Source organism: Pezoporus flaviventris, unplaced genomic scaffold, assembly GCF_033815535.1.
Source record: "Pezoporus flaviventris isolate CSIRO_AGI_PZ_B2104156 unplaced genomic scaffold, CSIRO_AGI_Pfla_v1 ptg000007l, whole genome shotgun sequence".
NCBI lineage: Eukaryota > Metazoa > Chordata > Aves > Psittaciformes > Psittacidae > Pezoporus > Pezoporus flaviventris.
Window position 1 is genome coordinate 40,096,625 of NW_026892555.1, and position 27,475 is coordinate 40,124,099.

At 43.9% G+C, this 27,475-nt stretch overlaps 2 protein-coding genes across 5 annotated transcripts in view; one reads left to right on the top strand and one right to left on the bottom strand.

Annotated features, from left to right (window-relative positions):
- The window catches only part of RGS20 (regulator of G protein signaling 20), a 41,167-nt gene extending 15,126 nt beyond the window's left edge, over positions 1–26,041 (bottom strand). Inside the window, exons 1-2 of one of the 4 annotated variants that reach the window (XM_061448480.1) lie at positions 25,495–26,041; positions 7,080–7,427 (exon numbers count right to left, since the gene is read on the bottom strand). In XM_061448480.1, coding sequence (XP_061304464.1) covers positions 7,080–7,427; positions 25,495–25,617 — 471 coding nt within the window. In that variant the 5' untranslated portion in view covers positions 25,618–26,041. Of the gene's footprint in view, positions 1–5,102; positions 5,183–5,777; positions 7,038–7,079; positions 7,428–25,494 lie in introns of those variants that run through there. The other 3 variants (XM_061448481.1, XM_061448482.1, XM_061448483.1) reach the window with 3 other exon arrangements.
- ATP6V1H (ATPase H+ transporting V1 subunit H) overlaps positions 1–27,475 on the top strand; it is a 287,370-nt gene that overhangs the window by 207,614 nt on the left and 52,281 nt on the right. The gene's annotated exons all lie outside the window — the stretch shown is intronic.

Sequence of the window (27,475 nt, forward strand, 5' to 3'; positions counted from 1 at the left end):
GGCTAGATGATCTCCAGAGGTCCCTTCCAGCCTCAACCATTCTGTAATTCTGTGAATCATTTTTAGACTACCAATGGAATGAGGTGAGATACTTTTAACCAAAGGACTTCAACCTCTACGACCTCCAGCACTGTTTCACCTCATCCTGGGTACAGTTTTAGCCAATTGCTGGATAGAACATAAAATGTATTTGAGTCCAATTACATCAATTTGACTGTACAAAGTAATGTCAGCAGTATCAAAGACACCTGTGTCTGCTTGGTGAGGGCTTGGTGGCCATGATTTAATAGAAAATATATGACTTTCTGGTTCATATGTAGAGGGAAAGACTAAAAGGTTCTATTCTGCGGGTTCTTGGGTAGTCAATGGGATCTAATTTTGGTAATATCAAGTCACTGTGCATCATCAAGTACCTGAACAGGACAGTCAGTCAGTGTCCAGAAGGCAACAGAGCTTCTGTTGCAGAGGTCCTTGTAGTGGTGGTGTTGGCTGGACGAGATGAGACTCTCTGAACTGTGCACAGTTCTTAGACCCAGCTGGCCCATGCTCCTTGAGACCGCTCCAGCAGATGCATGATCCATCCCTCGTGATTATCTTGAGCTACACACAAATATCTAACTACATTAACCTGTGTACAAGAGACTGTCCTAAGTGATCATTCCCGCATCTGCAGCAAGTTTCTTCTGACCATTTCTGAGTCACTGGCTACTTACAAGTCTCCTCTATACAATCTATGTAGAGTTGGATCAATTTTGCAGCCTTGGAGTCTCTGGAAGGGCCATATTCTCCACTCTGGATGTTAGTCAGCACATTGAAACATAAACTTGTCTAGGCACAGTGGGTCCTGCCTGGAGGAATCCACAGAACTGTCAAAATTAGTCAAATACTTAATTGAGAAAGGGAAGTAGGAGTTGAGTTGGTCAGCTCATCTCTGGTCAGTTCACTGTTTCAAGTCAATCTAATGTAGCATCTATGCAAATGCCTGGTGCAGTTTCTGAGTGTCTCAGGGAGAGCAAGGTCCTTCTCTATATAATGATAACAAATTTAGTCCATCATAATATGTCCCTAAAAAGCAATAAACCAAAAATAGAGGAAAAATAATGACACATGCTCTTGCTTCTTATCCAGCTATTAGCATCTATGATTCAGATATAAAGTACAAGCTCTTATTACTGAATGCTAATGGGTAATTAAAAAAAAAAACAGAAACCCAGGGATTTAAGCAAGCATCCAAAAAAGCTACTTCTGATAACAGTGGAAAAACTATGGTACGCCTTAAGAGTAATGTTGATGTACTGGAATACATATGTCTGATGTACCTTTTCCACTCCAAGGCATGCCTGTCTGACATTCAGATTATGAGGCAGTTCTGTATGTACCCTGATAAATGCAAAGGAGTGTGAAGGTCAGGAACAGAAACTGTTTCCCTGGCTAAAAGGACTTCAGGTTATATTTAACTTAGGTGTAACATTTGTAGTATTTGCTAATGTCTCGGTAGAAATAGGTGGGCTACCAAGCAAATAGTCTTCAAAGGAGGAATGTTTAAAATCTAAGCCACAAATGTCAAATTTAAAACCAAAACAAAACCCCAACCAAATAAACCCCAAACAAAAGATACACGGAAGATTGTAGACAATGGATTTTGTACTTTTATCCTCTTTTTATGCTAAAGCACAATGACATTTTCTCAGCTCAAAGTGCAGATATTCTATTAAATATGATTCCTTAGGCATAATGTTTCCTCCTTGCACTCATTACACTCAGGCAGGTGGACAAGCCTTAACTTGTCCTCAGGGCTGATCTGTGCAGCCCCAGCATGGGGCTTTCACAGGAACTACACAGCCTGTGAACCCCTGTGGTAGTGAGTTCCCAGATGGGGGTCATCACAGCCTGGCTACTTCTCAGTCAATAACTGAGGCCTGATCCAAACTGCATGAAAGAAGGAAAACCACCTGTTGGTTTTAGCAAGCATTAGGTGAGGGTACGGAACTCTGGTCATTGCTGCTTTCTCTTCAGATCCCCCCAATAATGATAACCAGTGAGCTAGAAAAAAGAGATTCTGTCCATACCTGCGAATGTCGTAAGAGGCTTGAAACTGGGGGTAAGCCCTACGTAAGTCTCTGAATCTGTATTCTGTTAGTTTAGAAATATTTGGGACTGCTCAGCGTACTCTCACTGAAGCCTGTGATAGTTTACTGTCAACTGAAATATGAACAGAAAGCTCCATGCTCATGCTTCTTCCTCTTCATTGACAAATCTGACACGCAGGCTTTCTGCATCAAGCAGTGCACTATTTTAGATAGAGAAGAATTATAATAGATGTTAATGATCTCACCCACACATATGCACAGGCTTTAGGCATAGTTATTGGATTGCCCACTTAGGGAGTTAAGAGCAAGAGCTCTTTGAAAGTGATTTTTTTGGCATATCACAGTGGGATGACTGAAATGGTTGAGGCTTTGTGAATGCACGACAGAGGTTACCAGAGAAGAGACTGACAGCCACACAAAATTAAACAGCTTCTCATATCCTTGTTGCACCCAAGTCTGTCAAAGGCTTAAGTGGATAAAATTGCATAGATAAATTCTATGAGCTTAAATAACAATTCTGAGATGCTTTTATGTAAAATGTCCAGAAATTGAGTGCCTTTACCTGGTTATTTAATTTATTTTTCCAGAGGAACAGTAGCTGGAAAGAGCTGTGTTCATTTATCCAGATTAAAGCATTGCTTTACATTTCAAAAGGAATGGCTGAAAGCTTCTCACACCCACATAGTAACCGGTTAATGGTACCTTGAGCATGTCACCTATAACGGAGGTCTTTTTCTTACCAAGAACTTAGGTATTTTCTATTCCTTTTTCTCTGGTATTCAGTGCTGCACATTTGGCCATCAGATCAGCCCACTGTCTGCAGAAAACTTCCTACACTGAAGTATTTTTCTGAGTAAAATCTGCTTTCGTGTCAAGAAATGTGGTTACTTGGGGTTTCAGTATTTTGCCTATTTTTTTAGAGGGATGCACTGTATCTTCTCCGGTAGCATTGCAAAGTATTGCTTTGGATTTTATCACAAGATACTTCACTGAAGATATTACTCTAACATGCAATCAGCAGGGTCACTCATTATTTCTTCAGTAACATGGGAAAGACATGGGAAGCTTTTCACCTGTTGGATAGAAAGTAACTTGGTCCAGCCATTTATGTAGGTACTGCAATAGCGGAGCAGAACAAACACAAACATGGGTGTAACTTTGTTGCATGCTGAGTCCCTTCACAAACCAGGTTGTGAACTGCAGTTACGTTACACTCCTGTCAAGTCCCGCTCTGAATAGCCCAGGCTGTTGGCAGCCCTTGTCTTCCGTGGCAGCTGGAGTCAGCCTCAGTGGATATATGTCAGTTCACACTGGCTGATCAGCTCTCCTGGAAACAAAAACAAGCAAAAAAACCCTGGGCTTTTCCAGTGTTGGGAGTTTTACTGCTGCTTCAGCCCTGCTCTGGCTGCCTTTAATGTCAGAGGAAGTATTTGCTTCCAGTTATTTTTATGCAGCTTGCTTTAAAAAAAAAAAAAAAGCATTCATTCATCCTAATATTTTACAAACCTCTTCACTATGCAAACAGTGAAACCGGTGCACAGAGCAGATTGCTCTGCTCACTCCCATCATCTCCTCCTGAGCGCTTGGTTGCATTGTGCTCAATTATGAATGGTCTCCAAAAAAGCCCATTTTACTGTACTATGAAGTGACTCATATCACACAGAAGCTCTGACAGCTCGCACTGGGTATGGCAGTCACATGGCGCCGTATTAGCTGGTGACTCATTTCATGTTGTACTCGGTGCCGAGATCTGACTCACATCGAACTGTGTGAGGAGCTGACTGACACTGTACGGGGCTGAAAGATGGTTAGAACCGGGATGACTCACCCTGGGGTGCATTAAGTAGTGATTCACGTACTTACTGATTCTGATTGTTGCGATTCACTTCGGATTGTACTACACTGGCATCTGGCTGCTTGGGCAGGGGATACTCTGCAGTAGCAACCGTCTGCCTTGCAAGCTCAGCTGTAGTTGCCAAATGGCACAGCATCAGCCAGGAGGAGTATTACCAGACCCAACTGAAAGCTGGATTTGACTTGGCACACTGTTGTTTGGGTCATGACACTTCCTGGGCTGCTTTGCTTCACCTGGCTATGACAGATTCTAAAAGATACCTACAAAGTTCAAAGTCATGAACCTGTAGCCAAGAATGCTCTTGTTTCCGAACACTAGGAGATCTCTGCAGTGTTTCCAAGACCTGCTGCCTCCTTGGGATAACTTTTCCTAGTGATGAAAAAAAGATGGGATGAATTTTGATAACTGGCTGAATCTTTGTAGTTGTCTGCACTTCAGGTTCATCACCTTGAGACCTGGACTCCAAGAAGCACAGAAACCTTGTACTCTGACAACTCCTTCGTAGTACTTTAAACAGAACCCTACTACTCCCTCTGTGAAATGCGAACTGTTCCTTTCAAGAGGTGTGTAACAGCTGAGGGGATGCTTCCACAATTAACTGTTTGTGATCCAGAGCACTACTACTAAAAGAAGTAATGATGGGGAGGGAAGTAGATAAGAAATTAAAGGGGAAATAAAGTAGCTGCTCTCTCATCTTAGAGCATTTTACAAATCACAGTGCTAGTTTTACATTCAGTTGAGTTGAACATGCTCTTAGTTTAGAAGGACGCTCCTGATTTTAACCTGAGCACAAGTACGACTCCTAGCTGATAGTAATTTTGGTGCTCTGTGTATCTGAACTCATGGTTACTGGTTTTGGTCCCGTAGTCCAGCAATGCCGTCACCAGCACCACACTATGCACCTCCACAGAGCGTTGGGCCTGATGCTGATGTTCATTTGTGCAATGGGCACAAAGGTACAAGGAGACTCCTCACCCTTATGTCGTACTGGCAGCAGTTAATGAAAAGTTTGATCTTACATTTTTCAGCAGCAAACATGAAATAATGGAACGGGCACACCAAGTAAATTACATCAGTATTAAACTACTGTAACTCGTACTGGCATGTACAAGGATAATCTTATTTCACTTTCTGCAGCTGTGTCCAATTCTCATTACCTGCCGATGACGAAGCTCGGAAAGAGCTCTTTTTCTCACCCGAGGACACATGATGTGGCAGGCTTATGCTGGAAGAGTCTATATGGGAACTCTCCTTATTGCTACTCCCTAACTTTGCGGGGGAAGCCTCCAACAACGGCCGCACCGCGGGACTCCCCTCACGGAAGTGGGTGAGGGGTGATGGATGCTGCCTTGATTTCATCCACACTCGTGAGAAGAGGAAGAAGAGCCCCTGAGTGCACGGCGGGAGAGAGCGATCGACCCGAGCGCTGGGTCGAGGGAGGCGGCGCGGAGCGGGGCTCGATTCCGCCCGGGGGAGCGGCGGCAGGGCCGAGTCCGGGGGGAGCGTCTTGCTCTCGCTCCCGGGGCCGAGGTGGGCCGGGTGTCACACGCTGGAGACTCGGAGAGATCGGCACCAGGAGCCCGTGGGCAAGGACAGGGCGGTGCGAGCTCCAGCGCTGCCGACGCTCCGGGAGACCAGAGGAAGCGCCTTTGGCGCCCGGTCCCTCCGCTTGCTCCCGGGTAGGGCGCCGTCGGCAGCACCTCCCGTCCCGTCCCGCTGCACCCGGGGCGGCACCAGCTGCAGCACGGGGGTCGCGGCTGCCGGCAAAGAGCCCGCACTTGCCCGGGGAGCGGTGCCGCGGCGCCCGGCGGGCGAGACCGAGCGGTACTTACGGTGTCGGCGGCGGGGCCCCGCCGGCATTCCTCGCCCGCTTCCACTCCGGTAGCGGCGGGCTGGTCGCCCGGGGACGGCTGCTCGCCAGCCCCGCGCATGCGCCCGGCCCTCGCGGGTTCGCCTCACGACGCTGGCCGAGAGTGCGGATGGGCTTCGCTGGCCGTGGCCGGAGCCGGGGGCAGCAAGGGCGGCAGCCCGCTCTCCCTCCCCTCCGGGCCAGGCGCGACGGGGCGATCTGCGGCAGGGCCGTCCCCGGGGAGGCGAGCACAGGGCAGTGCTGAGCTTCAGGGGCCGTTTGCAACGGGAGTAGCGGCCGCAGCAGCGGCACGGCGCCGGCGGCGTGGGGAGGGCGCGGGGGGAGCCATGGGGCCGGCGCCGGCGGGGGGGAATGCCGGAGAAACCAGCGTGAGAGCGTGTGAGTGTGTGTGCGCGCAGGGGAGGTGGTGGGAAGGGCTTGCAGAGGCGGCGATGCCGCCGCGGGGCTCGGTGCTCGTGTTTTAATGTACATAGATGCCTTAAAGAATAGGAGTCGTGCTTATAAACCCGAGATTGGAGCACGCTTGCATTTTAAGTAACTGCAGGATGCATCCTCCCTCTCCCCCAGCCGTCTCTTGTCTTCCTTGGGCGCACAGCTCGTCGCCAAAGGGCTCTCTCGGTCTAGCTCTCCCGGTTTACCGGGGCAGATGCACCCCGGCCACGGGAGCCCCTGGAAGAAGTGTGCCCCGGGCAGGGGCTGTCGGGCCCGGCTCTAGCCCTGCTCCTCCGGGCGATCGTCTCTGCAGCGCCCTTACCGACACTGCCACATTTTGGGGACTATTCACCGATAACGCCCCGCCACCGCGGCCTCTCGGGCAGACCCAAACCCAGTCTACTAGAAGGGCGCAGCGCGCCCGTCGGCGGGGTAAGGGTTAACGGGATGGCCGCGGCTGGCTTGGGTCACCGCTGTCCCCAGGCAGAGCGACACGGTCTTCCCGTGAAATCAAGACTGTCCAGCTGCACGAACGCTTTGCGCCTTCCCGGGACGCCTGTCGGGCAGCCCTGCTGTCGGGGATGCTCCCTTCCCGCTTGTGCACAGGCTGCGGAGCAGGGCGGCCTCAGGAGCCGCCTTGCTGGAGTCGCTGGCTTCGGGGAGCGTTCTGGGGAGCATGTAGAAATAGGAAGCAGCGGGCTTTGCCCGTGGAGTGTTGGAGACTCCCACGCCGGTGTCGGCTGGGGGCACGTGGGCGGGAGCGGCTTTCCCGGTGTGGGGAATAGGAAGAGGAGGAGGAAGGGGCGGACGCGGCCCCACGAGCGGTACTCACGGCGCCGGGCGGCTCGGGGACAGCGCGGGGCTGCGGCGGCGCGGCTCCGTGGCACGCTGGGCATCTCCGGCGCTCCGGGGAGAGGCGCCTGGGCGGCGGCGGCGCCGGGGTCGGCGGCTGCTCAGCCCAGCGGCCCCGCAGCAGGGCGGCGAGCGGGCAGCGGGCGGCTGCCTCGGTGCCTGCCAGCAGAGCCGCCAAGCCCGTGGGGCCGAAGCGGGGCCCCGTGGCGTCTCGACGGGGCGCCGAGATGAAGCGCGTGCAGGGCCGGCGGGAGGCGAGCTGCGGCCGCAGAAAGGGGCTGGAGAGCAGAGCTGACAGCGGGGCGAGGGGCCCGGCAGGCCTTGGAGTCTGCGGCGTGCGGGGAGGTGTGGGAGCAGGGTGACGGGGCGGGGGGGAAGAGAGAGAGAAACACAAAATAAGCGTTACCGGGGGAGGCGGGAGCCCTGCACAGTCCAGCCCCGAGCGGAGCCCCTCCGTCGCGGTGCTATTCCGACCCTCGCCCTGATCGGCGCCTCTGTGCTCGGGGCTGCCCCTCGCTCCTCCGCAGTCACGCTCTCCGGTCTTAACTTTCCTAAGCCGGCCCTTCAGGAGAGGACTAGAGGAGACTTCTCGTACGGAGACGGTGCCCCGTGGGGCTCAGGGCTGGCCATAGTGTCGGAGTAGCACGGGGAAGAGGTTGGCTACTTACAACCTGCACCCCTCAAGTTAAAACAGCCCCAAAAAGCAGCCCCCAACCCCGCACCGGGCCGCCGCCGCCTGGCTCTGTCCATGGTGCTGAACCCGCCCAGCTGCTCAGCGAGCACGCTCTGCTCTGCCAGTGACAGGGCAGCATGATTGCTCCGTCCTGCCGAGTATCAGTGTCCTGAGAGAGAAAGACACCTTACTAGAGCATGAGCCCAGAACAGGAACAGACAGAAATCGCTTCCGTTCGGCCTCTGCCTCCCTTTTCTCTAGCAATGATTTCTGCCTATTTCTACTCAGGGCTCCATTTTTGCATCAAGCCCAGCCCTTCTCAAAACATTCCCCATTTCTGGCCTACAGCCATTCTCTAGACATCAAAGAGACAGAGAGGGACTGAAGTATGCACAGCATGAATAATGCCCTTCCTACAGTGATGTCACCGCCCTTGAAGGCTAAAGCCACTGCTGCTGCAATGAGAGAACATGGCTGTGGTGCTGTTTGTGCCTGGGGAAGGTGTTCGTTAGAGCTGAGACCAGCAGGGAAAGATGCCATTCCTGCACATATGGAGAGCTTGCTGTTGCTTAGCAGCAGAGAGTTCCCCGAGGTCTATTCAGAGAGGTGAACTAGGGTGGAAGCTGGACAATTTTTCCAGGAGAGCGGTAAAAATAGAACGCCCCACCCCAAAACCCCACTTAGTATTTGACTGTCAGGGTGGCAAGGTGCCCTTCTGCAAATCTCTGCCCTTTTGGTGGTGGCACAAAGCACACAGCTGGGATGTTAAATGCATTACTCTGCTGAATTGCAATTGTCGAGGCCTGGACAGGACCTGTGGAAATGTTGTAGGTTTGCCAATTAAGCTTAAATGATACCGGCTCACTCCTTGGCAGAGAAAAGGGAAGAAAATCTCAGTAAATGTACCATGGTAGTTCTTCATGTGCCCTGAGACCAAACACCTGTTTAACACCACTGGCCTTTGAATCCAGCTCGAGTCACTCTGCTAGGAAGTACAGTCATTTCCCAGACCAGTGAGTGGATGTGACTCCCCTAAGGCCTCTCTGGACTACAGTCCAAGCTAGCTTTCTAAATCTTAGCAGGAATGCTTGAACAAGTTCAGGTTTAAAAAACTGGCATAGTGTAACCCCTTTGGAAGGTATGGTCTTGCTTCATCCTCTGCATTCCTATCAGGAAGGGCATGATGAACTAATACCTTATCAAAGATGGCTATTTTTTTTTTGTTTCAGTACTGGTGATGCACAGTGATAGTGTATAGCACTGTATAAAGAGATGGTACTCATGCTCTCCTAATCTTCTTCCAGTGCCTGGTGTTTGTAGCCAACTCTACCTAGCTCTGTAGGCAGGTACATCTGAATCATTGCATATGTATGCAGCCACCTAAATCCTTGAAACAGCTGAGCAGTTTAGAGGGTTAAAGTGCTCTCAAAAACAGGCATCTTCTCTTTTCTCCCTGAATAACGGATGCAGGCTGATGTTGAGCTGTATAGAATCATAGAATCATAGAATTGTTAGGGTTGGAAAGGACCTTAAGATCATGTAGTTCCAAACCCCCTGCCATGGGCAGGGACACCTTACGCTAAATCATATCACCCAAGGCCTCATCCAACCTGGTCTTGAACACTGCCAGGGATGGAGCATTCACAACCTCCCTGGGCAACCTATTCCAGTGCCTCACCACCCTAACAGGAAAGAATTTCTTTCTTATATCCAACCTAAACTTCCCCTGTTTAAGTTTTAACCCGTTACCCCTTGTCCTGTCACTACAGTAAAAGACAGAACTGGATAAACAGTTCTGTATAAGACAGAACTGGATAAACAAGTGCTTGGACTTTGTTGAAATGGGTTTTAACATTGAGGGACCTTAAGAGCTGAAAGACACAGACTGAATCCCTTCAAACGCCTGGAAGGAATCTGAACATGCATTTCTCATGTGTGAAAAAAAATTCCCTTATTCATCAGAGTAGCATGCTATGCTCATGCATGTCTGTGACCTTACTCTTAATTCCCATTGCTGCCCTGCTTTGTACAGGTTAACTTCACTAGGACAGAGAGAAAGCAAAATGTAAACACCCTGACAATCTAGTTAGGCATGGGAGTATTTGGCCTGGGTCTTGTTTTTGTTTCAAAAAAATATGTTATGGAAAATGGAGTTTCCATGCAAAGTGTGTGTTTAATAAAATTATCCCATATAATATCACTTTTATTTATAACATACAAGGTAAATATTAAATCAGGACTAAATTTCAGTATTGATATTAGCTACTAGTATGTAAGGCATTAGGAAAAGAAAATCTCTTTAGTTTAAACCATGACATAGACTCCCCTGAACATTTCACATTAGTCTATGTAAGTTATTGACAAACTTTAAGGAGGGAAATCTATCTACCATGCAGTAGTTTTTGTTTTATTCCACATCAGAAATGAATGGCTTGATCTGAGGGTGCCCTTGCTATTTAGTATTGTCCCTTTGTATGTTTCTTAGACTCCATTCTCTCTCTTTCTGCAGACTTGTCCAGTTAATATATTTTCCTAATTTTGTCTTTGTGGAAATGAAGAAAGGTGTTGTTATCATTGTTATTATTATGACTACAATAATATTTTATTATTATTGCAAAATTGTATGACACCTTTTCTTTTATTTGTTCTCATTGAAAATGTTAAGAACAGCTTATAAGAAAGGCAATATAGAACATGTATCTGTATTTTAATAACTTTGTATTCCACATTCTTCAACAGTCAGACTTCAGTGGGTGACCTGATGCACACACCAGCTCTTTTGGGGCCTGTTTTGCTTTTAGGTGTTAAATCAGATTGCTGGGCTTCATACCTGAGCTTCTGCTCCTTGCCCAAGGAGCAGTCATACATATTTGTGTGGTGAATTACAGGTACCAGTCTATTTTAGTGTTTCCTGCTCACTTCAATTATTAAATTGAGAGTTTCTAAACTGTTGAATGGAGCTGATTCATAGTGAATTAGGGAGCAATTCAAACAGAAAGGAGAAGCCATTTTTTACTATTTTGATTGACATGAAAGTGCACTTGTTACAAATCACTTTGAAGACTGATAGGCTTTTCTGGGAGCGAAGATATTTTCTGGTGTAAAATGAGTTTCCAGGGACTTCAGTTGTACTTCAATTTTCTTCAATATATCAGCAGTATTCTAGTGTTTGCTTCATCTTATTTTTTAATAAAAACTTAAAATGTAAAAAAAAAATTATAAAAATTTAAAAAATGCATTTTAAATACCCATATGTTAAAGTGAACATAACACCAGTGATATTATGGGAAACAGCTTTGTTAACTTTTAAATGTTTGCATTCTTTGAACATCGGTTCCTTACAGGTGTAAGTAACTTCTCTTAATGAATCTATTGGAAATTGACTTCAAATAGAAGATGTAGGTTCAATGACGATGAGAGGCAAAATAAACCAGTCTTCTAACATGCAAAACCAACCACAGACCTGCATGGTTCCGCAGAGCATTAACTGACTTGTCCCACACACAGAGATGCCAGTTAGTACTTGATTTTTCACCAATGTTAATATCAACGTGTTAATTCACCAGTAGAATTTATTCTGTGTAAGCCCAAAGGTGAAAATCCCACTGGGAAGTTCCTCTCAATGCAATGCCATTCATACTGTCAAAATGTATCTGTTGGGCTGCGTATATATACAGCACAGGGTTTCTCAGCCTTTTGCTGGAGGACTAAGGTCTTATTCTAAAACCTGTGATTGCATTATGTTAGGACTAATGCTCGAGAAGTTATCGTCATGGCTAGACTTGGCTTTGATCTCAGTGCAGCCAGAATTGTTTGCTATTCATGGCTCTGCTTACTACTTTTCTAATTATTTCAGCACTGTAAGGTTATTTTCTGGGGTGATGTACTTTATCAGGGTTGGCCAATCCCAGATGTATGTTCTGCCCAAACTCTCTGCTTCAGCATTTGTGTTAGTCAGCGTCTACTCTGAAGTCTTGGGAAGTCTGGAAATTAGCCTCCGCTGTCTCCACTCACAACCCTGTTTCTTTTCCACTCCTACATATCACATCCTTCTTACTTCTAAGGAAGAGGAAGCATAAAGAGAAATAATCTTTGAAATGGTATTAAATGTTAGAAATAGAAGATGTTTTCCTGTAGTAGGACTGAACGCTGGGCTTTATAGCATCAGTGTCAGCTCAGAGGCGACTCTGCTCCCCATTCTGGCCTCAGTCCAGCTGATGCATGCAGACGCTGTAGTGATTGTGAGCCCTCGGATGGAGTTCTGTGGCACAACTTATGTGCTTAAAATCCTGGGTGACTCAGTTTCTGGCAGACTGATAGACTTGGTGGCCTGGGCAAAGGAGGTCTGATTAGGAATTGCAGTATGACACACAGAAAAATGAAATCTTTGCTGAAGTACAGCTGCATTAAGAAACTATGCCCTTCATTTCATTTGTCATGTATGGCAAATTGAAGCCTCGCTGTATTCTATATATTGATAATTAGTTAAAAATGTAATACTAACTACACTTCCGTTTTTAAATCATGAGGTTAGCATACATCTATAATTCTATCCTCCTTTTTCTTTTTTCCATAAACCTTTGAATTCTTTGGAATCATTAAAAAACCTTATGGATTTGGGTTGATTTTAAAAGAAAAATTCTCCCATCACAACAACATTATGTTAGTTTAAGTCCCAGTGACGTCATAGAACCTGTAACAAAGGTCTGGGCAAAACACTGACCAGAAGAAATTAGCTTCTACATATAAAAATTGTTATTTTCCAGCTGATGACAGGAAGCTGCTCAGTAGCTCTCGTGACAAGCTTCCAGAAGGTGTCACTGTGCACCTACAGTTTGAATGGGGACCCTCTACAGCTGAAGGAGGGTGCCAAAGCACTATTCTTTGTGCGGGGTCCTCTTCCCTGCCAATAACGGAAATTAAATGAACTAAAACTGAAGACATAAATATTTTCCTCTTTTCATGATTAGCAAAGGAAAAATATCTTTATAGGATCAATATCACTCAAGAGGTACCCATCCAGCCATAACCTGCAGGTATACTACTGATATTCTGGGTCACGCATAACCTAATTATTATACAGACTTTTTACCACACAGGTGCTTGGTAAGTAATAAATATAGTTAAATTAAAGAAGAATCCAAAACTGACATGACTGCAATGTGTAGGTCTAGAAAGTCTTTTGTAGTTACATTCCAGAGCTGATTCAGAAACAAAGATTAATGGGGCAATTGGGAAGCAATGTTCCTGAACAGCTTGAGGTTTCACAGTAGTTCAGAGTGACTCTGAAAGTGCAGTTGCACAACATGGCTGCACATTAATATTCCAGCTTGACAAGATTCCCGAGGAAGTCACTGTGACTTCTGCCACTGACTTTTTATCAGTTTTTGGACCTGATAAAATATGAAGGAATCGGAGGAATTATGCAGCCATGTTTAAAAGCTGATGGGAGAAAATCACTCAAAAGATGTAGTGGAGAACATGAAAAGAGATCATAGCTAAACTACACTATAATTCATTCAAAAAAGAAGAACAAAAGAATAAAGATCAGGCAATAAGAGACTGCTATAGAGTATAAGGTTAAAAAGAATAGTATCAGAAACAAGAATGTTCTTGGCTGATGAATAGCAAACTCTATGTTCGTCTCATTGCAGGACCAGTTTGAGGTGGTGGCCAGGCGTACTCCTCTATCATCTTGAAAAGACTTTTGAATGATGATGGGAGGAAGAAGAGCTGATCTGATACGAATGGCAGTGAGGAGAAGGTGTGAACGTATTTGGGAAATGGGAAAACTTCAGGTGATATGCACCCCAGTGTACTAAGTTATTAATGGTTCTGAACAAGTACTGATTTAGAGAGGTCATGATACTTCTGTACCCCTGCAGAAGTGAGGGGAAAGGCCTGGGAAAGGCCTGCAGAATCTCTTTAACTGATCTTTCTTTCAGAGATGCCTTATGTGATCTTACCCACATAGGAGTGTATGCATGGATTAGAGAGACTGTGATTGTAGACAGCACATATTACTGGCTAAATGTCATATTTGCTTTAGTTTTAGGGGCAGACTTACAAATAGTATCAGTTGTCAGGTCTTCCTTGACACCACAGATCACCAAGTTACAGATTACAGATATAGAGGACCTCAAGAGAAAAAAACGAAGGAAAAACCCCAGAGCTTTCCAGAAAGACACTTGGTATGCTCCTGTGGAACCATATTTCTCCCATCTGATGCTCAGAGGGACTGACTCTCCCTTCTGCCGGCTGGACCTTTTCTTCTGGCCACTCCGGAGCTGTCTGTTATGTTTCCCTGCAATTGGAAATACAGTGCATTTTGCTGTGGATTCTACATGGGTCCTGAGAGAGGGAGAACAGCAGTCCATATGGGCAGAAATTTGGACAAACCTATTTTTATAACCCATCTTTATACATTGTTGTTCAAACCAACTCCGTAACAGATCACACTTCTGATGGTTTCCCTCTATTTTACTACTGATTTGAAGGACCATGTTCTCCGCCTGGGCAAAGGAAACATCCCTCCCAATCTCCTTTCCACAGTTCATTTTAAACTTACCTCCTGACCAAACAGAAAAGACAAAATGGGACTGAATGTGTTCTGTCTGCAGTAGCCTGTAATTTCTTCTCTGATCTGTAATACCTTTAACTTATTTCTCCTGATCTGGAAAGGCTGGTAAGAATCAGTAGAGTTTGGCTTTTTATTCTGTTTAAAATGTGCCTGCTTAGAAGCCAGTATGATACTTAAGAGTTTTTTTATGAATCTGAAACAATTTTATAGCATGCCATTGTTGGTCAGGTAAATCATTCAAGCAGATGCTATTTTTGTACTTAAATAAAGCACATGCATTTATCTGCATGAGGTCTGTATGGCAGAATAAACACAGTGCAGTGAGGAAGTCTGGTCTGTCATAAAAATAACAACCATCTTTTAGAATCAAACATTTCAGTGAACATAAAGAAATGCTAGTTTGAAGAAATGTCCTTGGCATTTGTGCCAGGCTGTGACTCACTTCATCAGTCTTCGGACTGGAGGATTATCCAACTATTCCATGCCAAACCATCCAGAAGATCTGGATGCAAACTGATAAACACTCTCACCCTCTTATTTAGAGACCACATTAAATACAGATGTTATAGATATCCCATTTACTGACATGCAGAACTTTGGGTAATGTAATTTGTCAATGGAGCAAGAATTTCCAAATGAAAAAACAGGATGAAGGGATGGACAGGAGCAACTTGGCCACTTTTCCATTGCAGTCTCAGCACCTGTGCAAATCTGAGCACAAGCTGCAAGTACCAAAACACACAAAGGGTTTGAGTGCCAAAGCTTATTTTGGATATTAAACTCCAGGATTGGAAAGGAATCCCTAAAGGAAGGTTTTCTTCCTGAAAGACAACTCTCCCAGAAGAATGCTTGTGTTTAAACAAATCAGTTTGGTAATAAAAAGACCGTGGATTTTACAAATTCAAGCACTGCAATACAAATAAGTTAATAATTTAAAATATTATAATCCTCTTACCTCTGACAATAAACACCAATCATTATGCAGTTCGTGAAAAAATACTTTATCCCATCTTGGTCTAAGCTTGATCCATTGTTTTTTTGCTCTTAACTTGCTTACCCTCAAAAGCAACAGTGAAGTCAATAGAACAGTAAGAACTGTTTTCTTCTTTAATGAGCCCTAAAGTAAACCACACAAGATGTCACAGCAAAAATCACAGCTACTTCCTGAAATTAGGCTATGTTCACAAATAGAAACGAATGAATAACGGAACAAAGTTGAGCCCTTCTCCTTTTTCTGTATGAATCTCTCAGCCTACACCTGACATCTCTAGACTCCTGAGAACAATTTTAATCCTTCTTGTGAGTGTAAGTAAGCACTTGCAACAGTGAATAAGGAAAACTGACATGACATTTTGTAAGATCGTTGGCTGCTGCTTGGATGGCGTCACTGGGCAGCTCCTGGTTTGTTGCAATCTGTTCCTGCTTTTAACAAATGATGTAACAGTTTAACCATGCCAAGTGCAAGGTCCTACATCTGGGTCGGAGCAATCCCAGGCACAGCCACAGGTTGGGCAGAGAAGAGATTCAGGGCAGCCCTGTGGAGAAGGACTTGGGGGTGTCGGTTGATGAGAAAATGAAAACGAGCCGGCTTCAGTGTGCGCTTGCAGCCCAGAAAGCCAACTGTGTCCTGGGCTGCATCAAAAGGAGCTTGACCAGCAGGTCGAAGGAGGTGATCCTGCCCCTCTACTCTGCTCTCCTGAGACCTCACTTGGAGTATTGTGTGCAGTTCTGGTGTCCTCAACATGAAAAGGACATGGAACTGTTGGAACAAGTCCAGAGAAGGGCCACGAGGATGATCAGGGGACTGGAGCACCTCCCATATGAAGACAGGCTGAGGAAGTTGGAGCTGTTCAGCCTGGAGAAGAGAAGGCTGCGTGGAGACCTCATAGCAGCCTTCCAGTATCTGAAGGGGGTCTGTAGGGATGCTCAGAGGGACTCTTCATTAGGGACTGTAGTGATAGGACAAGGGGTAACGGTTAAGACTTAAACAGGGGAAGTTTAGGTTGGATATAAGGAAAAAGTTCTTTACTGTGAGGGTGGTGAGGCACTGGAATGGGTTGGCCAAGGAAGTTGTGAATGCTCCATCCCTGGCAGTGTTCAAGGCCAGGCTGGACAGAGCCTTGGGTTTCGTGGTTTATTGTGAGGTGTCCTTGCCCATGGCAGGGGGTTTGGAACTAGATGATCTTAAGGTCCTTTCTAACCCTAACTATTCTAGGATTCTGTGATTCTATGCTATGGTATTTTAGATTATCTGTTTTGAGAATAACAGTAAAAGTATACTGTTGAGGACAATCAGCCTCCTGAGCTGTTTGCAACCCCATCTAGTGGGAGACTGAAGATCTGTATAATTACAGACCTCAATATCTAAGTTTCTCAAAGTTCCAGCGCCCAGCACAAGGCTAAGCTGAGGAAAAGACCAAAACATTTCAGACATCAAAACCAGCCAGTAAACAGGCTCAGACTCACTGCAAGCCAGGCCTGTCCTCCTCACAGATCTTTGCCATTTCCCAAGCATTACCCTTCAGCACACATTTTGGAGCTGACTGATGGAAAAATAACATTCAGCCTGCCTCAGCGTTAAGTCTGAATGCTTGAGATTAAATATACACTTACTACTATTGTACATGAAAAGTGGTTTCACCCCTTGTGTTGCCTCCAGTCTCTCCCTTGCATTTCCTGGCTTGGCAGGGCTTTGGGCTTGACCAGCTCTCAGGAGCATGCACATGGCTGTCACCTAGCAACATGGAGCTGCACTTTGAAATGATGGTATTTGCAGTAGGATATTCTGATCTCTTTTTTGCATCTTTCTTTTGACTAGAAGAAGCAGGCTCATAAAGAGATGCAAATAAATGTGAGCAAAAAGCTGTCCTGTTATTGCACAGAAGGGGCCAGCAAAATGTAGGACTGAGTAAGCTCTGAATGGCTTGAAAGAAACATTTATTTTCCCCTAGACTCGGAATTTTTTTGTGGAAAGAAATTGCTGTGAAAAAACCTGTATGTGATTTATGACTTCTGTGTCTTTGCACCAGTCATAGGAAACAGGTATCAGTTAGCACACATTGTATACAAACAGGCAAGGGTAAGGAGTAAATTATTCTTCATGCTCACTACATATACAGCAGGGAGTAATGGATTTAAAAAGTAGGTTAATGGCTTTTTAATGGTAAGATAGTGAAGCACTGGGGCAGGCTGCCTAGACAGTGGAGTCTGCGTTAGCGAGGTTTTAAAGAGCAGGCGAGGTAAACATGTGCCAGGAAGGGCTTAAGGATGGTTGATCCTAGCAGCAAAGGTCAGACGACACTTTCAAGTTCCCACACAGAACTGCCTTCAGTAATACTGCACCCTACACCACTCTCAGGTGATGTGAGATGCATAGAAGGTTTTACTAATTAGAATGGACTGGTTGACACTTGCAGCCTGAGCATGACTTATTCTGGCACTCAGGGATTCCTTTGGCACTCAGAAATTCCTGAGAAATCTGAGCTAAAAAAAAAAAGAGAGCACAATTCCTCTTTCAATTGGATATGAGGTGTATTGGAAATAAAGCAGGATGTGATGGCAACTCTGTGCTCAGGTGATGTCTACCACATGATGGCCTCTAGGAGAAAACACAAATCAGAGCTGCACCAGCTGTATTATGTCTTAATCACTCTGGGGCTGGTGATGTACAAAGGTACTTCATTTTGGTTTTGTGTTTTACTGGAAATCATTTACTTTCATTAGCCTGGGTGTGAAAGAGATGGAGTAAAGGTCAATTATTCCTGATTCACAGACACCTTTTTAAGACTAGATACCTTTTTAAGAAGGCCTTCATGATTTTCCAGAGAAATGTTGCTTTTCCCCGGTATTGTTTATCTAAACTGTTTATTCTTTATGGTGGAAGGATAACCTAAACTAATACATTTGTAAATCTGAAGTTACCCATATCTCAAATTACTTGATTCAGGTTCAGAATGAGTGGGTTATTTATTAACTAGCATGACATTTTTTCCCCTTAAAGAAGGTCATCTTATAGTAATGAAAACAGTTGCTGTTATTCAGGTCAGTCTAGGATTGTTTTGCTGAAAAATTTCCAGAACTAGTGTAAAAATAGTTTATATATATTTTTTTTTTTTTTTTAATTCATTGAATTCTTTCTGTCAGTAATATCCTAATCAGCCCAGAATTCCCCATTTTTCATTTCAAAGGTGGACAGCTAAAAAGAAAGTATTAGGGCTATTTCAAAGGTAAAATACGTAAATCACTAAATTGGAAAAACACATGGCTGCAAATTAGCACAAAGTGTCTCTGAGGACTAGAAAATTTGCACACCATTAATGTGCAAGTAATCCACCCATTAATGTGTAGCACATGATTATTTTGACAACTTTTACAAAAGAATGCCCTCTGATTGCTGTCTGCACAGCTATTGCTGGCTCATAGACAAGGCTGAGCAACACAGCTCGCTATTCTCACAACAGTGTTTCTGGATGCAAAAGAAAAATATTTATTAATTTAAAAATATTATTATGCCATGTAATTATAGGACAGTTTAAAAAGAAAGACACTGTAAAGAGCTCTTTGTTTCATAGAATGGGGGCCTCTGCAGACTGTCTATTCCAAACCTCCTGTTCTCTGGCACCCTAGGACTGTGACAGGAAGGGTTTGAATTATCTCTGAGGATAGAGACTTCACAACCTCTCTGGGCATCCTGTCCCATTGTTCACCATCCCCACAGCGAAAAATAACCAAACAATTTTCTGCCTGATAGAATAATTACTGCATAAGCTGTGTTCATCTGTTCTTACATTCATGTATGACGCTAAAGATAAAAACATGCTATATTTAAAGGAGTTATATTTAATGGTATAAGCTGCCTGGGGCAGACTAATCTAGTACGGACATTCAGAGGAGGCATGGGGAGATGAAAACCCCATCCAAACATGAAAGGTCTCTGCAAGGCTGCCCAGGAGTAGCAAGCAAGTGGTGAAAATGAGTCCTATCCAGTGATACTAGCCAAACCAGTGACTTGTTGCATGTCGTTCAGGGCTAGGTTTGCTAAAGGGTGTCCCATTCACAGCACACTGTGCTCCTGCATGGCTTCCAGAAGGACCCACAGACCTGAACTAGGCACTGGCATGTGCTTTCTCATTCTGTGTGAGAAAAAACCCAAAACCACCAACACACTGCACGGGGAGCTGCCTCACAAGGACAGAGGAAACTCTCAGTCACAGGAAAGAGCATTTGTGCTGCATCTTTCAAAAGAAGTCAGGGGGACTGTTTTTGCACTGTATGTGCACTGCCCTTCATTTGTGAGCCACAGTCCCAGATAGTACCCAGCTCCCACCTCAGACCTACATGTCTGAATGCTGCTGTTAGCATATAGGTTGGAGATACAGAAGGCAATAGGCTCAGATCCTTTTTTCACTCTGAATTTGCATGGGTTGATCTCCCAGATTGGTGGCCTAGCCACTGGAAGTGATCTGTCAGCCTCAGCTTTGAGAAGTGTCCTCCCTGGCTTGGACCCAGCTAAAACCAGATGGAGGAAAAGGAGGATGACTTTCCAATCAGCTGCAAGGGACCTCCCTGTGGATTTTGGACTGGGCCTCACTGAATATCTGTTAAAAAGGGGAATGGAAGTATTTCCTATTGCATTTCAGACTCTTGCGTGCTAAGTACCTTAAGCACAGTAAAGCATCACCACCCCCTCTATATAAGGAATACTAAATTATTATATAGCAAAGAATGATTTCAACGCAAGGGAAGGAAGGGACCCCAGACACATTGTGGTCAGTAGTTAGGTTATTCTTCTGCTGTGTATGGCTTCCAGTCAGCTCAGAGGAAGGTTTTGAACCTGGACTTTCCATAATTTGGGCAACACCAGTATTTGATGGGCAGTCAAATGCAAAAGCACTCTCCTGTCCTGTGGCAGGACAGGACTAACTTCAGGAGCATGTCTGTGTCCATGATTCACAACAGAAAAAAGAGTTGTATGCCTAATGTTATTTGGTATTTCTGTTGATGGCCACTTCTCCAGAGTGGTGGCTTGTTTAGTCCTATCCCTGTGTACTCAGTCATGCTCACACATATGCAGACACCTAGTTCACAGCTCAGACACACGGGCTCTAGAGGACACCAGCACACCTAAATGCAGTATAGAGTAATGGTGGTCATTGGGGTGAACAAGGCCTGTTATAGATCATGCTGGTTTTAGCTATGAGAGTAACCTTTAATAGCTACTAATGTTTATTTTGAATTCCAGTCGTGTATGGTTTACTTCCATCTTACCGGTTTGTTTTACTTCCCTCACCCAACACAGAAAACTTTACTCAATCAGCAGGTTCATGCCCTGACGAACATAAATCACTTGAACACAAAATGTCTTTAGCACAGTTACAAGTAATATAGTTAAACTAACATATTTACCACTTTAGATGATGAGATGGAAAGGAGGACTCTAACCCCCCAAATGACTAGTGCAGTCCTCACAGCATGGATGACCTGACCCTAATTAGGGCTAAAGACCTGGGTATGGAGTAAGCCTGAAATACTGCCTCCTGTGCCCCAGGAGAACTTTGTGACTTCTGAAAGTGGCAATTAATGAAACAATTTTTTCCTTGAAGGAGGACTCTTGCAAGCAAGAGAAGCCACTTCCACTTTCCACTTGACCCCTCTTGTAGGGCTGGGGGCTGACATGCCTTAATCTTCCTAATAGGTCTGCGGACGAGATACGCACCAATATTTTGCTGACCACTACATGTCTCCAAAGGATTGATACTTTAGGACTGATAGAGTCTGTAAAATATGCAGGATTGACCCTTTCTTGACTAGTAAAAACACTTCAGACACAAGGTAAACACTTGTTATAGAGGGTGTAAGTCAAGAAGACGAAATTAACCAGTACAAAAGACCACAGAGATAATGTTCTCCAGTTTGTCCTAGAAATAATTTTGCTTACCTTTAAAACCAACTGCGTATGATTTTATGTCATTATCTTAATCTATAACTATTCAACAAAATACCCAACTTTTTCCCTACCTAGAAGTATACTGTATTATCAAAGAAGTGATCAGGTAGACTAGGGTGCACATAATTTAGTGGTCCTAAATACCCTGTAATACTCCTATTTCTCTTCCAGAATTCTGCGTCCCTTTGAAATGTTGCTCTTGAATAGAACAAAGCATCAAACATGCCTCATATTTTACATCTGTTGTATAAGAATAACTATTTTAGCACAGACGAAGAATGTTAGCTGTGAAGTGATTCAATCCACAGGCATACAGTTTGCGTCCCCTGCCCAACTCAAACATACATAAGAAATAGATAAAATGTGACTATTAAACTATGTTTCAGTCTATTTAACTAAGCACAACACCTGTTCAAAAGAACAGAAGGAATGTGTTCTTGGCATAAATTACTGTTTGATTTGTTCCTAGCACCCTATGACAAAATCACAAGCTTTAAGACATACAAATGTTACCCTGACTAAGTATGAAAACCAGACTTCACCAAATAAATACTCCTGACATGAAAAAGTACTTGGGACAGATTATATCTGAAGAGGGTGAGTATATTTACTAATATCAGGACTTTTCCTACTCTTATAAAAGATAAAAACAACATCTGATTTCAGAGGGTCTGTTAACAGTAATTAATGACTGACAGCACTCATCACTTAAAGACATTTGAAGAGTACTTGGCAAAGCAGTGCATTCGACTGCATACTGTCCTTTGCAAGTAACATCTTTTATGATTTTTTACTTTTCTGGACTTGTTTTATTAAACAAATCATGATTCATAGCAGTTGTTAAGTAATTTAGATGAGCGATGCATGGTCACAAGCAACTTCCACATTACATGCAATTCATGGATTCATGTTTGTCATCTCCAAACCCAAAGGATTTCTTCAGAGCTGAGATTAACTAGATGTCTTATGAGGAACAGCTGAGGGAACTGGGTTTTTTTAGTCTGAAGACACGAATGCTCAGGGAGGTGAGCTGGAAGCCACGGGGATCCCACAGGCCATCCTATAGTAGTATTCAAGCAAGGCAAACAGTATGGACAGAGATGATCCAAGCAAGGTCCACTTCATAAGGCAGTGTCACAGCAAATCTACCCTTCAGATCAGGGTTAAGATCAGGTCCCCAGTCACCAGATAAGCCCATGCTCACAAGGGACAGCTCAGATCAAGCCAGAAAGTCAGCTGAGGTGGGGTTAAGGTCTCAACCAGGTGGCTCCATCACCACATAAGGCATGGCTCTCACTCAGCAGATGCCAGTACTCCTTCAGCATGGCTCAAGTAGACAGTGAACAGGTCCTCGGGGATGAGCTTAAATAGAGTTGCTGGGTCCATGAGTGAGGGTGGAGGCCCCAGGTTAAGACTGGTCGGCCCATTATCACCTACTAGTGCCCTCAGAGGTGTAATACATATGCAACCTCTCACCATCTCCTTGTACAGTGTAATGTTTCTGGGGTGTTTATTTTGTTAACTTGCAAAAAGTTCATTGGAACCACACAAGAATGTGTCTGTATTAGTGCCAGGTTAAGTAAGTCTTTACATCTTTGTGTCCAGAAGCAGTTTATTCACTTTTGCTTTTTACCACTTCTATAACACAAGATGAAGACATGTCAGAGGAAAAGGCTTTTTAAGCAATGCAAATGGAGATTAGAAATAAACAACTCATTGAGTTAATTTAAATGTCATGAAGAGAATTTAAAAGGCCTTTAAACTCTGCCTACCACTTTTCAAAAACATTTCTCTTGTAATTCAGTTTCTCTTTGAAAGCGTGTTCAAGAATAAATAAACCTAATTCAAGTGTTCTGTTAAAAGATTTTTTAAAATCCCAATTTATTTATTATTACAACTTTTTTACTATTTGGCATGTAGAATTATACAACAGCTTGCTGTTAGAAGCAGCCACTGCTCACATTCAGAAACATAAAATTCAAAATCTCACAGAAGGTGGAAATGAACACGGGAACTAATGAGGACTGGGGAATCAGTCTGATCAAAGACACAAATGATGGGTCTGAGAACATAGTTTGTCTATAGCGACCAGTGTCATGTATGGAAACATTTTACCAGAAAGAATCTGAACTTTCTGCAGGCTTCAATGCCATCAGAAAATAATAAATAAAGAAATTTCAATGTGATCTTGGCTGTTCTGGGAGTGTAAGTGACAAACTGGTCTTGAACCTTACAAACTTCCAAGTTGATTTCCTAAGTACTAGGAAATCATATAATCTCCCTGACTTGGCTTCCTACCAGTAAAAATGAAAAGTATTTCCTTCCTGTGTGAAGTAAAGCTTGCAATTTATTTTAGTTCCCCAGTCTCAGGGCTGTACACATTTCTAGATGTCTAAGTTTTCTAATTTCCTATCACTAACACAGTCCTTCTAAACTCATGAACTGCTAGTAGCATTGCTTACATTACATATGTGAAAGGATCATCTGCTGATGAGGTTTATTAAGTTCTGGAGACATGCTCTCCATGGCATGTAACCTCATACAAGAGCTTCCAAATGACAGCAATTTCACCTGAAGTGGTTACAGAATATCTCCTGGGCTGTGGCTGCAGGCTGTCCCTGCTACCAGAGACACACTGGCAGAGCTGTAGCATTTAAGAAACATAAGCACAGAACAAAGTAAATGGGAGAGATAGCCAGTGGACGAAAGGAACTTTGGACACTAAGTGGTCCTGAACCTTGCAGTATCATTTAGGTCCTTCTGTAGATAAATCCCTTTGCAGAGCAGAGAAATAGTAAGTTGTCTGTGTAGTAATAAGTGAGATCCCTGACTCAGTCCTGTGCACCATGTTCTCAGAAACTCAGCAACAAACAGCTATAAAAGTAATCACCAAGCTGAAAGGAACCTGGGATGAAGGGTGGCTAAATGAAAAATGACTGGAGACATGAGCTGTGAAGAACTCAGTACATGGGTTTAAAAGCTACGACTACCAAGGGTTGAATTCAGGAGCCATTATGCCTGTGACAAAACCCCCTCTGCTTTGAGACAGTCAACATGTCCCCAGTGCTAAATGGACAGATAATGAGACAGAATGACATGAAATTATAAAAGGAGTGCAGTTGGTTCATTATCGGAAACAGTTTCCTGATAGTGGCAAAGGAGGCTGAGTATTTCTTCTGTAGTATTTCCTCTCAGCAAAAGTAACGAAAGTTATTTAGGATTTTTGATGAGTGTATTTCTGTAATTCAAATTAAATGGCCTCCTGGAAGCAGATGTGCATTAAGTAAGCAGATAGGGTGGAGAAGACAATTCTTGCTTTAACTTGAACATCTGTAGGGCAGATGTGGAACGGGGAATGGCTTCTTCCCCTGTCTTGTCTTTCACCAACCCTGCCAACTACCTTGACTGGCTGCCTTATTCCCTCCCCACTGTGGTGCTAAGGTTGTCTGAGGAACCCCCGAAGTTTGTGGTTCTGAGAATGTGTGACTTTGCTGCCACATTCTCTTCTCTACTATGCACTAGAGTGCACCACTTTGCACCAAAGTTTCTATAAGATATGGTTTCTTGCACCTGTCTCTCTCTCTTTCTTGAGCTGCAGAGTGTGCTACCCACTATAAATATCATTGTTTCACCCCTCAGGCAGCTTTCGGGCTTTTGACAAAATCTACATGCTACATGCCTGTTGTTAACCAGCTCTACAGGTTCACTAAAGGGATTTACTGTGACACCCAAACAGACTTTAGTATTACGCTGTGTTTGATTTCATTTGGATGTCCTTTGTTAACTCTCAGTAAAAACCATCTGAGGTAGCATGAGTAAAAAATGTAGACCTCTTCAGTGTTTAAACACCATGAAACAACATGCTTTCCCTCACCCTTTAAGCCACAGATTAGCTTCACAAAGTATGAATCATTTTTATGATTTAGACGGATATGTTTAATATGTTGTTTGAAAACAGACACTTAACAGGTAGGTAGATCACCACCTCCTTTGTCACTGTGATTGCAACACACTGAGGAAAAGAGGGCATAGGACAAGGCTCAGAAATAAATAAGAACTACATGAATACTGATGTCTTGGTGACAAATAGTATATGGCTGTTATACATGACATTAACTATTTCTTTCTGCTTCTTTCCAGATACAGCATTTCACCCCTCCTTCAGGACATTTAGATATCCCTGGATTTTGTCTTACCTTGAAAATCCACTGTGCTCCTTTAATATTTTCTTCTTCTTCATTTTGAAAGGTCTCCTTTGCTTGGCAGTTTTCTGCATGGTAGCTGTGAGTCCTGAAGTACAGCAAAACTTGCCTCCACATTAAGAAATAAAAAGGCTGTTCCTGAATCCAATTTTATAACGACCTTTCTTGGAAAAGCACCACTTCTATTTAACAATGAAACAAAACCAAATCCCAGACATTGGGCTGAACGACAATAACATAGAGATGGCTCGTCCTTACACTGATGGGCAAACGTCAGGGCCTCTTGCAGCTTGCCAGTTCCTCCTGCAGCCTCCACAGTTCTGGAGACAAACAGGATTATCTGCCCTCAGATATCTGCAGCGCCTCATCCCCTCAGCATCGTGCTAGTTTAGAGATTAGATATACGACTTCATAGGTTTTAGTAAATTGAATACATGTCAGAGGAACAGGCTGTAACAATAATGAAACACATTTTACCACCTTGAAGTGGATGTATTTCATTTGCAGCTTGAAGGAAGAAGCAACTCAGCATGTAGTTCTACTCTGCAGGCAGCATGAAATGGAGATGTCTGTCTTAGGTCAGTGGCACCTGTCAATCACATCCTTCTCACTGACTGAACAGATGGTCTACTGGTAATCCTTCCGGCTCCAATGAAAACACCACATGAGTAGCAGCCATCTCTGAGGATAGAGACAAACTAAATATAAAGACTAAGACTGCAGGTAGATTATTAATAGATTATTTCTCTTAGCTTTATAGAGGTCTGCCAGGACCTGGATGTTTGTCAACATCCTCTTGCTATTTATTTTTGGTGCTTTCTCTTTTGGTTTCTCTTTTGAGGGAAAATCACATACACACACAAAAATAAAAATAGGAGGAATATTAAATTATTGTGAAATTTTAATTTAAAGAATTTTATTAACATTATTTATAGCTTTGGTCATTAGCAATGCTGTTGCAATGAAAACTAAGCAAATAATCGTGTTCCTTGTGTGGGAAAGCATTTGGGAGCCTTTTAAAACATCTTATCCTGGAAAGCAGAAAGTCAAACTCATACATATGTTAGTGTGCACTAAAAAGAATCAATCTGCTAATATAATAATAATTTCAAAATACTTCTAGTTTTAATAATTTTATATTTTTCGTACTTTTGTTAGAGTTAGCTGAAGCTTTCAAATGAGAAGTTACCATAAATGGGGAGGCAAGAAAGCTTCCATTTTAAACGTGTCTGATGGGAAACTATCTATTTTGAGTTTACATCTTTTTCCAAGTTGAAAAACATGTGTAAGCCAACATTTTTTTTTCTGCCAAGAGTCAAAGGTTTTGACAGTTCAGCACAGTAGATATAAGGCAGATACAATGCCATCTGCCTCCATTTAATCTCTTATGAAAAGGGGTGTCTTGGTCATATCTACAGTGCCATCTGCCTCCATTTCATCTCTTATGAAAAGGCATGTCTTGGTCACATCTCTGCCTTTTTTCGGAGAAATCAGAATCAACTGTGTTGGAAAAGACCTCAAGATCATCAAGTCCAATCTTTACCCCAGCACTGCCAAGTCCACCACTTACCCATGTCAGTAAGAGCCTCATTTACACAGTTTTTGAGCACTTCCAAGGACCATGACTCCACCACTTCCCTGGGCAGCCTGTTCCAATGCCTGATCATCCTTTCAGTGAAGAATTTTTTCCTAATATCCAATATAAACCTTCCCTGGAACAGCTTGAGGCCGTTACCTCTTGTCCTATTTCTTACCTGGGAGAAGAAATCAACCACCTCCTTTCTCCATCTGGCTTTCAGGTATTCATAGAGAGCAATGAGGTCCCCTCTGAGCCTTCCCTTCTCCAGACTAAACAACTCCAGCTCTCTCAGCTGCTTCTCATAAGACCTGTAGTACAGGCCCTTCACCAGCTTTGTTGCCTTTCTCTGGACCCACTCCAGTGCTGAGGAGAAAAATGAAGAGCAACGACAGAACA